We start from the raw sequence: 14,581 nt of genomic DNA on the forward strand, positions 1-14,581 counted from the left end.
TCTCCCTCTTTTCTTTCGCAGGTGAACCCGAGCCCTTGCCTTGATCCCTCACCACCCCAGAGGAAAAAAGGACAATCGAAAAGACACATATTTACAATAAGCACAACAACACACCAACAATGAATAAAATAGGCTCCAAATACCAGAACTTGTTGGCAGTTTTCTCCCGTAAATGTAACAAGGCTTCTCAAATCTTCCTTGATTACAATAATCTCTCTGGCAGATGCATCTCCACTCGTTTTAAGTTCTTTTTTTTTTTTCTCTTTTGTTTTACGAAAACTGAGTTGTCTTTAAACAGTTAAAACTTTCACACAACACAAACACAAAAATCAAAGGAGCAATGTTTTTCCTTTTTTGAGAAAAAGAGGAAGAGAGAGAGAGATAGAGAGAACTCATCACCTGTCCAGCTCATATTCTCTTGCGCTCCCTCCTTGAAGCTTTCCGTTCGGTCCGATCCTTCAGACTTACTTTACGCCAATTACCCGCCGCCGCAAAAATTAGACTTCCTCTCTTTGGCAAACAAGAGATCCAAACACATCACTACCACAAATAGATTGGCAATACATACAAAATATTTCCAACTTAAAACAGACACTCCTTCTCTGGTCGACAATCCAGACAAACCGTGATCGAGGGTGAACGCCACAGTATGGTATTAAAGTTCACGCCGAGGGTGGATCGATGCCAGACATTCACTCGAGGCGAGATCCTGCTCGAGTTCATGAACGACAGGAGCGCTTGTGCTTCTGAATTCTTTTCAAAGTGCACAAAATGACCAGATAAAAGCTCCGAAAGCTCTTTGTATGACAAACACTGAGGCTAGGTGAATGAGGCTCGTGAACAGTATCCTAACAAAAACACGAGACGAACCACTGACAGAAAGAAAACAGGAAGAGGAGGATGCGGAGAGCCAAAGCAGATTTTTGGGCAATGGAGCTTAGCTTAAGAACAATGTGCACAGCATCGCAGTCGAACAAAAAAAACACGGACGTTAAACAGTCGGTCTGGGGTAAAGTGGATAAAAGTTCTGTCGTCGTTTTTCTTCTCGTCACAAATTCGGCATCGTGGCCAGTTGAGTTGGATTCGGTAATATGGTTTCACCGATTTAAACCCTTTTGACATTAAAAGGGTCTGACGATTGGTTATGTGATGATGGAATCCATGGATATGTAACAAACTACATAGCTAATGGTCTGAAATGTCCTTAACCATTCAAATCCTTTAAGGGTGAATCTCTCAAGATCTGTCTCGTTTCACCCCAAAGTTAAAACATTTTGATCAAGAAATCTTTTTTAAGACCATTAAGTTCGGAATTCTTATTACACTATAAAGACCGTAAAATGCAAGTAATTAAAAGAAAAAAGCAGAATAAAACCATGTTTTATTTTCATTTATCAGTGTTTTTTTTAATACTGCATTTGTGATAAATTGAAGTATTCTGCTCTGATTTTTTTCATGAACTACTGTATTACAGTAATCGCTGAGAATAAAGGGGAATTTATAGAGGGAAAGTGTCTGGACAGATTCGAGCAATGTCTCATGATGATAAATGTCAGAAGTCCAAATCTTAATGGTCTTAAAAATAGATGTCTTTATGCAAAACAAATCTGAGGTTGTAATGTGACATTTTCATGATATTAGGACACGTCTGACAAACCGTCAGGTAGGGTTCATGGATCCATGACCGTAAGGGCCTTAGCGGTCAAAGCCCAATACATGTCAAAGACTAGTGTAAATACTTTGTTTGAGAGTTTATAATACTGAGATACAAAACGAAAAAAACAACGGTCATTAGTTCATTTCACTTTACAAGTCTATTTGCACGTACACTTTGATAAATAATAAAACAAGTCCCATTAAAGATGACCGAGAACTACTGAAAGCCAACGAGACTCAGGTGTGTGTAAACTTTCAAGCTATGAGAATCAGATCCACTCCTTCCCTTTTCAACCGCACTTAATGGCTTTTCTAAATAAGCACTTCGCTCTGGAATTTGGTCTAATCCAGGGGTGGCAAACTCCGGTCCTGAAGAGTTTTGCTTCAACCCTAATCAAACACACCTGAACAAGTTCATCTATGAAGCTACAGACAGGGGCTGCGTCCGAAACCTGGAAAATGCGGCCTTCGGAAGGACACATTTCAAGTCAGGAAGGCACCGAGGCATGTCCGAATCTAATGTTAGCTTCACTTCCTGCCTCCTGAGAGACCTTCATCTGATCGATTTTTGAAGGCAGCCTAAATGTATCCTTCGCCGCCTTTGATATCCCACAATCCTGTGCGTTCCATTCTGTGACAGTTGAGATGGCGTCCGAAAGTTTGCTGGTCAGTTTGTGAGTAAATGTACGTTTTCCACTTCTGATGTCATTTCTAGCGAGAAATTACTAATGTAGTAATTAAATATGTGTTTAGTTCTCACCAAAGCTCTCTCTATTTTGCTGTAGATCCTTAAACGGTTACACTGCCTAAGAAGTCGGTACGAAATTAGTTTTGTGAGGTGCCTTCATGCACAAACGCTGCCTTACAAGCCATTGTCTGCTAAGGCAGCGAGGCAACGAATCAGCTGCCTAGGTTTTCGGACGCAGCCAGTGAGCTAAGCTCTGCTGGACTGAGGCTCTCTAGGACCGCAGTTCAACAGCCCTGGTCTAATCGAAGTGCTGCTTCTCACCGATAAATACCCAGCTAAAGGTCAACAGCCTGCACCTATTTCTAATTTGGGTTCCGCTATTCTAGTCCACATCTTGTGCATTAGTTTTGTGCTCTTCAAAAGAGATGATTGTAATCACTGATAGCCCTAAATTAATTATATTGCACAAACACATTCCATAATATCGCTGCTAGAATAAAAATGACACTGATTTGTTAAGTTAGCAGACACTTTCAACCAAACTTTTCAAAATATAGTCTAGTATGTAGTAATTACAGCGAAGTTGCTTAAGGGCGCTACGCTTGATCAGGCAAGGCGTAGTTACAGTCTAGTTCCTGCATCCATCCAGGTCGATGATTTTCTTTAGTTTTTTTGAAGGACAGTCTGAATGTGTGTGATTTTGACTTTAGTAGCAGAATTTCAAACGCAGCAGTTGACATTCCTCCAACATAAGGCTTTTAGTGTATCTAAATATTTTAGTCCTCATCTTTCTCTCGGTATTACGCTCCACCCAGCATCCAGAAGCCACAGCTTAAGTGAAGGTACGCTCTCTGCAAAATGTCCTTGTCAGTGCAGCAAAGAGCAAGCAATTTCATGTTGGTTGGTCCTAGGGTTAAAATAAAGAGGGCTCTTTTATCGCGGACCATTAAGCAAATGTGCCTTGACGTGATTTTCATCTCCTTCTCAGCGCTGCTGTAAAGAGCCACGCAGCAGGCTGATTTCTCAACGTGAAAAGGGCTCTGTTATCCCACAAATCGCCGCTCTGCTCCTAAACAGCGCATGAAAGTTTTCAGTGGCAGGTCCTGAGGGCTTTAAATGAACTTAAAAGCAAAGCAGTCCAATTGGGAGACTGCAGGCTGACGGGTGAAAGTTGACAGAACAAGGATTGTACATGCAAACGTAAAACGTTAACAGCGAGGTCTGGATCGATATCATTTTCTGACGCACACGTTTAGACTTGCCTAAAACTATTAGTGACAGAAAACATGACACACTTCAGGCAGCAAAGATACACAAGTACAAATACTGCAGGTAATGTGGTTTACACGTTTCATTATGAGCCTTTTACGATCAGTAAAATCTGCTAGAATCGGAATCGGATGCATGGCGACTTCGACATGTTACAGTGTGTAGGGTCAGAAGAGCAAAAAAAAAAAAAAAGAGAGAGAGAGAGAGAGAGAGAGAGAGAGAGAGAGAGAGAGAGAGAGAAAAAGGGCTACTTGTGCCTGAATGAGCAGAGAGAACAATGGTAGGTGCATTGAGTGTCACGTTACCTGCACCATCGGCCTTCTTCCGAAAAGTGCCCTGCATCTCCGAGGAAGTTTCACAACACAAATGAGGGAGCCAATCTTGTCTGATAGGCAGTCAAGGCCTGAGTTAGTCACCATGAGAGGGGAGAACAAGCCAGACATATTACTCGAAAATCACAGAACTACAGTTGAAGAGCAGGGGCGAGCTTGGCAATTGAGCGGGCTTGTAGAAAGGCTGTGGGTTGGGAGACATTTGACATAAACACGAACCACTTGCCCCTTGGACAAGTATAAAAGCGATCACTGAAACGTCCTAGTAAATGTGATTGTCTTCAAAGTAATATCTTTTTTTTGTTTGTTTGTTTTTGTTTCATAAGAACACCAGGAACACAGGAGTCTCTTTCAGGTCAAAATGAACAACACCTGCACTATTTTTCAAGTGTCCCGTTCCAATCTGCTTTCGGTCACGGGCATGCAGACACCTCAGGTCCAGCCCTCTTGCTCTGTAACACAAACACTCTGCCTCCATACGCTCCTCTCTCGTTTTGTCTGCACCACTCTTCGCGCTCTGGGACTGGGTTAGACGATGGAGTCCCAGTCAAACTCGTCCTGGATGTCGTCGGCGGGCATGCGGCGCATCTGGAAGTTTCCAGCAGGCATCATATGCTGCTGGTTCATCTGAGCGTGATGGCCTGAGGACAGAGCAGAGGGGAACGGTCACGACATGCAAATGCTTTGACTTGCATGTTAAGAAAATCGTATTCCCACACATATCATGGAAACTTGCAACCTGGGCAAGTGTTAAATACAAACTGCTAATGAATTATAAACAGGCTTCCTTGTGATGTTAAGCAAACCTAGTGTAAGGAAGGTGTCTATGCTCATTGCTATGTGGTTGTAGTGTTACTATGGAGTTATTAAAGGGAAAAATGAAAATGATCCCATAATTTACTCACCCTCAAGCCATCCTAGGTGTATATGACATTCTTCTTTCAGACAAATACAATCAAGAGTTATACTAAAAAATGTCCTGGGTAATCCAAGCTTTATAAAAAATGCAACCATCCATTATAAACATACTCCACACGGCTCTGGGGGGTTAATAAAGGCCTACTGAAGTGAATCGATGGGTTTGTGTAAGAAAAATATCCATATTTAAAACATCATAAAGTATAATATATCTTGCTTCCGGCGGAACGCCTTCCGTATTCAACTTTAAAAGAAAGTGTAACGCTTCGCAGAGTTCAAAATGCTTGCGCTACACCTGACACCAGTTAAGCTTTTTCCGTAAGTTGAATATGCAAGGTGGTCTGGCAGAAACTTTATAATGTGTTAAATATGGATATTTTTCTTACAAAAACCTGATTCGCTTCAGAAGGCCTTTATTAACCCCCCGGAGCCGTGTGTGGAACACTTTTATGATGGGTGGATGTGCTTTTTTGGGCTTAAAATTTTGGGCTGCCATTCACTACCATTGTAATGCTTGGATTAACCAGGACATTTTTTAATATAACTCCGATTGTATTCGTGTGAAAGAAGAATGTCATATACACCTAGGATGGCTTGAAGGTGAGTAATTCATGGGGTAATTTTCATTTTTGGGTGAGCTATCCCTTTAAGGTGTTTTGGGTGGTTGCTTGGGAATATCAGGGTGTCTCTATGATATCTTCCGACTGCATGATTTAAAGTATCATTCACATCCATAGCATAAACTGTGCAGGATAATTCAGCAAGATTGATCAAAAGTGCCACATTTATAATGTAAAAACAAAAATTCTAGTTCAAATAAATGCTGTTCTTTTGATCTTTCTATTCATCAAGGATTCCTGGGGGGAAAAATCATCACAATTTCCAACTCTTTTCAAATTTGATAATAAGAAATGAGCACCAAATCAATATATTAGAATGTTTTGATCATGTGACACTCTGATCATTGCTGAAAATGTAGCTTTGCCATTACAAGTATATATTTTACAAAAGAAAAATACTATTATATTTCATAATACTGTACTTTTGATCAGATAAATGCAGCCTTGGTGAGCATAAGAGTTATTTTGTTAGTGCATCTTCATCAAAAATCATATTTTAGTTTTTAAACTAGCTCCTGTTCAACATGAATCACATGCAGCAAAATCGAGGCCATTTGATTGTTGATATAAGAGTTATAAAAGATAAGGACCTGTCATAGTGGGGCCAGGGCTGCTCATGGGCGGCATATGAGGATATCCCGGCGGACCCATCATAGAACTCAAGCTCTGTCTCGAGTCCATGTACATGTTTCCTGAAAAACAAACTGATGTTACTATGTTACTATTGTGGCAGTCTTAATGTATGACAGTGAATTTTAGGGATGATTAAGTCCACTCACCTGTGTTGATGTGTGGGCTAGGCTTGTTTGGATGCATGGAGCCGTGGCACACTGGAGGCTGCACTGCCCCCTGTGGCTGAATTCCAGTGCGAGCAAAGAACTGATTGATGGAAGAGCAGAGGTCTGCTATCTGAGTGGGCTCGAGAGACCAGTTATTCAGCTCCGCCTGTCTCATGCTCTCTTTCAAACCTTCAGAAAAACAATGACAGACATTTTCACAAAGCCAAAAAAAAAAAAAAGCTTTAAAAGACCACATCCATGGCTACTGTTTTAAAACAAGTGACTTGCACAATCAATTAATATACAAAACAAATATTTAACAGGTGCTTAACAGGTCATTTTTTTCAAGTTAATAAGCAATCCTGTGATAGTCAATTAAAACAATTTATATATTTTCTTTATTCAAAAAGCTAGTTTAAAGACGGGTCTTTCATTTTTCAGTTTAACTACTCAAATAAACATTTAGCTCATCACATAGATTTAAAAATAAAAGCTCAGAGTTGTTATATTTTAAAAAATGTATTAGATGAAGTGGTGCTAGTACAAAATTAATAGCTTAAAAACTCTAAACTTTTTCATTAGCATTTAGTGAAAAAATGACAGCAAATATACAGGGCATTTCGTTTATACCTTGGAAGGGTGACAGATCCACATCAGCCCAGTTGTAGCTGCTGGCGATGCGGCAGCTTTCTTTCAGCGCATCCAGATTGGGGTACCAGTCACTGGGAAGACCTGCAGATAAAACAAGGTAGTGAAGGCCACAGCAGAACTCATCTGGATGTGTGGAAGCGGCTTTGTGTTTGAGCCAGCAGGGGGAGCCATAGCCCTCTGCTACAGGCCTGCTCTCTGTAGTGTGCTGCATTTGCTTTGTTCTCATTAGAGAAAGCTGTATAAATCACCTCATGATTTACTGCTGACTTCTCCGAAGTTGCCATAAATTTCTTAATTTAAAATAAATGACTTTTAGAAGAGGCCTGAATAAATCGGCCTGTCAGGGCAATGCCAGCGCAGAAGGAAGTACGCTGAGGGTTTGAGACAGAAAGCAAGAGGAAAAGGAGAGACGATCAGATAGCGAGAACTATCCCAGACAAGCAGACTCTTACCGGTGTTGCACTGCATCTGTTGCTGGGCAGGATGAGGCTGGTGGGAGAGATTCTGGTGCTGCTGCTGCTGTTGCTGCGCCGTGTGCTGGCCGTGGGCCTGGTGCTGGGAGGGATGCTGCCCGTGCTGGCTGTGCTGGGGATGTTGGCTGTGTTGGGGATGTTGGCTGTGCTGGCTATGCGCCGTGTGTGGGTGCTGGCTGTGCTGGGTGTGAGGGCCATGCTGGGAGAGGTGCTGTCCGTGGGGCGAGTTGTGGGCCGAGTGAGGGGGGTGGGAGAGAGGCACCTGGCTACCGCTGTTGGGGATATTGTTGGGGTGAGAGTTAGTGATGCTGTTCTGGTTGTTGTGAGGGTGGGTGCTGATGGTGCTGCTGGGGGAGTGTTGGTAAGAGCAGGAGGTGTGGGTCTGCTGGGACGACTCCGAGGGCATACCCATCAGACCTGTTAGGATCAAACAGACAGAGCATCACGTCAAATATGCTGCCAGCATCTGATCAGAATTTAAGAAGCCTAAGAAATGTAGGGACATTTCCATCATGTCAATTTAAACTATTGATTTATACTCAAACACTTTATATTAAGGTTGCATATGTAATACAATAGTTAACATGGACTAACAAGACAATCCTTTCACAGCATTAATCTATCTTCTAGTTATTGACCTTAAATGTGAATTTCTACATACACTAAAACATTTTAACATTACAAATTTTCACAAATAACTTAACGCTATAATTTGTTTTATTCACATTTTTAATATTTTCAATAAATCATTTAAGTTATTTAAAATTAATAAGGAACAATAATTAATATTTATTCATCTGGTTATTACTTTTAAATGTTCTTTTCTAAATTTTTAACATTAATAGTTTGCACAAATAAACAAACAAAATGCTACATTTATTTATACTTTATGTTAATTATTTTAAAGTTATTTATCATTAATAACAAGGCACAATAATTTTGAACAAAGTTAAAAAGCATATGCTAACACTATGCACATTATGCACAAAAAATTAACAGAAAAATTAACAGAAATAGTACATTTATTTTGAATATTTTATTTTGATCAATATAAAATGAAAATATATGAAAATAATTTAATTTAATTAAATAATAATAATAACAATAATAACAACACGCATTATTAGGGATGCACCGATCCAATACTCCATAACTGTGCCGGCTCCGATACCGCCTTTATTTGCCGGATCGGGTATCAGTCAAACAGGACCGATCCAGATCCGATACTATGTGTATAATAATCTGTTATTGTTAAGCCCCAGTGCACCACAAAAGGCACAAAAACATTATATGGCATCATCAACACTTTGTGCACAATATTAAAGGGGTCTCAAACACCATTGCGTCCTCCTTCATATGTAAATCTCGTTTGTGAAAAATGGGCGAATCTCAACGTAACACCGACTGTTGCGCAACAGTCGGAATCATTAATATGTACGCCCCCAACATTTGTATATGCCAGCACATGTCTTGATTATTTCATGTATGTTTAAATAAATCTGTCATGAAAGTGACAGTCACTGTGTATAAATGATTATATTTCAACAATGAATTGGAGAAAAAACTATTTTATAATTAGATTTAGAAGTTAATGCAAAAACTGCCTAATGTGAAGTTTACATGTTTGCACACAATGAGTTATTTGAGTGTTATTATTATACCTAAAAATAAATATCAACTGAATTTAAGCTAATAGTTTGGGCTCTGTTATTAACCTTTAATATTATAATGTGTAAGGAAGGGCTCCCTATATAGTTTACAGCATTATCTTCAATAACTTTTAGTTGAATTCATTTAAGGACAGACACTTTTTTTTTTCAGTAAACCACTGTTATTAAATAAAAATAAATAAAAAGCAATTTTGTAAAACTGTTGTACCGAACCCGTGCCGAACCGTGACTTCAAAACTGAGGTACGTACCGAACCGTCAGTTTTGTGTACCGTTACATCCCTATAAACTACACATAGATATCTCTTCGCTTTGAGTTTTGAACTTTGCAATGTGGACGGAACGCTACCGCTGCATGCTGTGACTCAGTGTTGCTTCAAGCGCATCATTTTGCACACAGGATGCGCATATGCGCTTTGTGTCACTCTGTATTGGAGCCTTTCGCATTATAATACTTTAGCGCAACGAAAGATTATTAATAGCCTTTCTTGTTCTGCCCAATCTATAATATGTTGCTGCCTCGTTAAAAAGCGGCGCTATACATTCAAAATAAATGTCTTTTAACTTCTTAGTATATAGGCCCTATTTCTACAAATATATTTACTTGTTTTTCCATGAATGTATTTTACAACAATGTGTAACATTTTACCAGATTTAGTGTTACAATTAATCACTTTTATTTGTTCCCCAATACATTTTTGTTTTTTGTGAATTTTATACAATTATGGTGCACTCATGATTTTTCTAGAGTAACTTTTGCTGTTGAATTATCCATAATAACCTAGTTTTTCCACCACCTAGTTTATAGTAGTATTTTTGTCATTGATTGTGATTTATATATACATTTTTAAATGTGTTGTTTTTCTTTATAATGAAGTTGTCTGTATTTAGTAGATTGTGTTTAACACACAAAAGCGTGATTATCAGTTCAACACACTGAGGTATAGAAATTCTACATTGAATTTTTAAACAAAACTGCGCTGGTATCGGATTGGTATCGGTAACGGCCGATACTCAGAATTTTTTGTACCGATGCATCCCTAATAAATAAATTATTATTAATAAAATGCAAATATAAATGAAAGATTACCAAACGCTGTAATAAATGTATTGTCAGTTCACAATACTTCATACATTCACTAATATCTAATGTACAGAACTAATGTACAGTCAAACGGTTGCCATGCATACTATGTCAGTGTTTATGCCAGCAATAAGTTTGACTCCAGTTTGTGACTTTCTGATCACACTTAATCCTTTATCCAGTCCTTATCTATGTAGTACAAAGGTCAAGACATTTTGAAAACATCAGATTGTGCCAAGACAGTGACTCAGCACAAAGTCGAGGTCAGCCCTCTTAAACTGAACCAGAATTTCTCCAACTTTTCATTTGTGAAACGATTGTTTTGAACTATTTTCTAAAAACACCTGACAAGCTTCCAACATCTGCACACTCAATAGCAATCACCGAAGCGTGCAGCTTGCGGTCTTAAGAGGCCCTGTCCATCATGGCGTTGGCACTGTAAACCTATTTCGGTGGAGAGCTTTTAGAGCAGACTGCGGGGCCCTGCATCGCTGCAATCGCCAGAGAATACTCATCGGCGGGGTGACAGGGGTGCATCTCTTATCAGCAGAGAAAGCCTATTGTCCAACCATGGGAGAGCACAGAAAGCAATTAGCTAGCAGCTCCCCTGAATAATAATGCGATTCATTACCTATTATCAAAGCCAGTGAATTAGCTCAGTGTCTCCAGCAGTGGGGTGTGAAATCCTCTCGCCAGCTTTATTTGCTCATTTTAATTGCCCAAGCTTGTCTGACTAAGAGATTTAACTTTTATGCACATAAAAAGGTAACAACTTTCAGCTAATGAAACATAGATGATAGATTAAAGAAGTTCACTTTGGAAACATTAACATGAAAAGCATCTGATTTGAGCAAAGTAGGTTAGACGCGGGGGTTCGTCTGGTGTTGCACGCAACTCGCTTGTCAAGTGCTTTTTGAACATCAGTCAATCAGATTACAAACAATAGGAATTAACTTCTAAAAGACAGGCAAGCTCGCAGTGAACCAAATCTAGCACTGCAATGTTCTTATATTCATTTGCCATTTGAGATGGAGAACTCTCTTTCAATGAAAAAAACTTTTCCGGTTCATTGAAACAAACTGTGAGATAACCGGTTCGCAGAAAAGAACTGGACTTCCCATCACTACCACAGACAGTTTATTTGTCTTAATGTATTTCATAATGCTTTCAGCTACTGAATAATAGAGTCATAGTCAAATATTAAATAATTTTCAGGGCTGTACGTTAACATTTTTTGCATACTGGTGCTACAGAGGTTGAAAGTTTTGTAGCAGAGGCCACATCTGTTACCATGTCTGAAAAATGCAAATGTGTATTTAAGAATAAATATAATAATAATTATTGTTATATTTTACAGAAAACAAATCATTAGAAAGGTCTAAGGTTTTATTATAAAACATAAAATTAAGATGAAAAAAAAAACTGACTCTGTCAAAATTTTTGTCAGGAATCCATATGCATCCAATGAGAGAGAAAACAAGTACTGTACACTTCTCTACACAGCGAATCACTTTACAGAATACAATAATATAATTTCTGCCTCTTTCGGTGATGTGAAGCACATCCGATCTCAAAAGTAGGTTATTTCAAACACTTGATTAAATGTTCTCTTTTGTTTGACAACAGGTTTGTAAACGCTTCTTTTTACAAGTTTGGAAAGATGTTTGGCACATGTTGCTTTTGGCTTTTCGCAGCGTTGGTCTGGTTTCACACTCAACTTGATTCTATCGAACCCTTGTGCATTTGCGCTCATCTCATCACAAACGTGGACGGCGCATGATAAAAAAAGTGGTAAATATATTGTGTTTTTTATTAATTTGGTGCTATCATGCGCAGCTAAGTGAACAACACTTTGGTTTACTGTACTGTACTCTTTAGAGGAAACAGTGGATTACCATTCGCTGCCCTGATTGCACTCGCTATATGCGAATATACTGTTGGCCCACTCTCGCTCGTATCTAAGGTAAATCCTCAACACTATCATCCCTTACATGTGTTTTATTGAACTAAATACATCACAATCGGCTAAAACATGCACTGGTTACTTTTATTCCTGAAGAAGTGCGCACACGAGTCCGTTACTTTCACATTCACGCTAATCGCGGCACAATTCGAGTGCCACCGAACTCAGACCACCTCCTCCAGGTAGTGTCGGGTTCGGTACCTCGCACCGCATGCCAGTTTCGAACTAAACTGCCAATAACTCACAGTGCTTGCAGAGATAGCGCATCCGCTCAATCCAAACGATCCGCTCTGAACAGTGCTGCGCTTCACCTGCACATATATTTATTTATAAATTAAAGCTTTTGCCATTTCATAATTTCACTAAGCCAAATCGTGATTTAATTTCAGTCAATCGTGCAGCCCTAGATAACCTCACACATTCACAAAACAAATTCTCACATCACACAAACGAGCTCTGTCTCACAAGACAAACTGTATCGCACGCGTGCTACTGGGGTAAATGTATTCATCGCACTGGCCGATTTTTTTGTAGCACATGCAACATATATGTCATATATACATGTCTGAAGCAAGCTCAGCTAAAGCGTTGATCCATTTTAAGTTACTATATTTTTATATAATTAATAGCATATGCAATTAGATAAATTATATATACAATTGTATATTATTAATAGTTTATTAGTTTTAATATTATAAATTATATAAATAAATAAAAAGTTTAAAATAAAATAAGGATAATAAAATATTATTAATAAATTATTATAAATACTATACAATTATTTATTATTTACACTCATAGGCAGGCACATACAGAATCTGTTGACACAAAAATTCTGCAGAACTGAACAGTTTCACACAATCTCCACTCTGTTGGTTTATTAATTAATTTGGCTGATATTATGATGCTTCCAGCTACCAATAAGACTCTGCATTACTCTCAGCTATGCACATGGTGCAAAAAGTCTGCAGACTCCATCTGGACTTGGCCTACGTTCTTTTTCCAAATCGGTCTGATGCGATGTCCGTGTGTGAAACTCACCCTGTTGGTTGTAGGACTGCTCAAACACAGTCTTGTAAAGGCTGCGAAAGGAGGCACTGAGATCTTCGAAGTCGGAGAAGAGCAGCTGCTTGTCGCGGTCCGGTATGTTGTACTGGGCCTGAGGGGGCTGCTGCAAGCCCATGGACTGGGACACCGGCTCTGGATGACTCGTCACCTGAAGGGGGAGAAGAGGAGGATTTACGGTTGTGTGAGGGAATGAATGCAAGATTAGCAACAATGACAGAAATCAGCCTTGCCACTCTAAAAGGCAGAGCTGCTCAGCCAGGCCCAGTGACCGGCAGATTAGAGCTCAGATAGAACATGACAGCTCTGACTACAGCACTCAGCATCACGGCACAGGAAATGAACTGCCAGACACACTGCAGTACAATATGCAGGAGCGAAATCTCAGGCGCACAAAACTCCTTCAATTCTTGACCGTTTATTTACGAGCACAGCTGAATCTGTACATAACCATACAGCCATGATCAAAACAGACGCGTCTCCTGAGAGACTCTCTGAAGTTGTTTTTACGGCTGTTTATTCTGTAATTAACAGCTTGGCGAAACGAACTGAGCAACCCAACTGAAATCGACAGCGAGATCATACAAGCTTGCCTGCAAAAAACAGGCACTGATCCATAAAACAAACCTTTCTAATGATAAATATCCTTCAAACTAAATACAGGACAGGTTTGCCCATCAGAACGAATTAGCTTGTGTGTCTAAACTCTCACATCTTTGAAATCGTAAGTGTTGCACTCCAAAGGGGATCTGCTCACTGTTTTGAGTCTGAAGAGATGCCTTTCGTGCCCAGAATGAGTGATTCATTGAATGGCTCCCAAGGCCTCCATAATGCCAAGCATATTTGTGGCGTACACAAGGGCAGAGGCTCTGCCATGTCTAGCTCAAGACAACAGTGTTTAACAGACTGGAGAGGCTGGCAAAACAGTCATCTGGACTCTGAAGAAGTCTAATTCTAGCTGTCACTGCGATCTGGTGATGGGACATTGATGTATCTGAACATGTCTCAAAGCTACTGCAAACAAGTCCCATGAACAGATAATTGTTAGCGCCAGGGATTCAAACAGTGTCTCCTGATAATAAGTTGTACACACAAATACTATTTTTTTTAAATTAAAATACCTTGTATAACAAAACATTTTTTTGCGAATATCTATCTTACACTCTATATCCCGTTCATTCAGTACAGGTTCACTGTAAAAGCGGTTTGAGAGTCATTTCGGTTACAAAGTGCAATAATCAGTATCGTTAATAGCTGAAATGCATTATCATTCTAAAACTGTGCTGACATCCATATTTTGCTAGGGATGCACAATATTAACTTTCAGGCTGACGCTGAAAAGTTGATAATCATTTTGTTATTCTATGGCTGATAAGTAATATATGGCAGATATTACAATTTTGTCCAAATACAT

At 39.4% G+C, this 14,581-nt stretch overlaps 1 protein-coding gene across 2 annotated transcripts in view; it reads right to left on the reverse strand.

The window, feature by feature from the left end:
- Nucleotides 1-272: 272 nt before the first annotated feature.
- foxj3 (forkhead box J3) overlaps nt 273-14,581 on the reverse strand; it is a 125,259-nt gene continuing 110,950 nt past the window's right edge. Inside the window, exons 7-12 of one of the 2 annotated variants that reach the window (XM_079844821.1) lie at nt 13,144-13,318; nt 7,366-7,803; nt 6,893-6,994; nt 6,263-6,451; nt 6,074-6,175; nt 273-4,586 (exon numbers count right to left, since the gene is read on the reverse strand). In XM_079844821.1, coding sequence (XP_079700947.1) covers nt 4,474-4,586; nt 6,074-6,175; nt 6,263-6,451; nt 6,893-6,994; nt 7,366-7,803; nt 13,144-13,318 — 1,119 coding nt within the window. In that variant the 3' untranslated portion in view covers nt 273-4,473. Of the gene's footprint in view, nt 4,587-6,073; nt 6,188-6,262; nt 6,452-6,892; nt 6,995-7,365; nt 7,804-13,143; nt 13,319-14,581 lie in introns of both variants that reach the window. The other variant, XM_079844820.1, reaches the window with a different exon arrangement.

The sequence above is a fragment of the Gobio gobio genome (genome assembly GCF_949357685.1).
Source record: "Gobio gobio genome assembly, chromosome: 19".
Taxonomy (NCBI): domain Eukaryota; kingdom Metazoa; phylum Chordata; class Actinopteri; order Cypriniformes; family Gobionidae; genus Gobio; species Gobio gobio.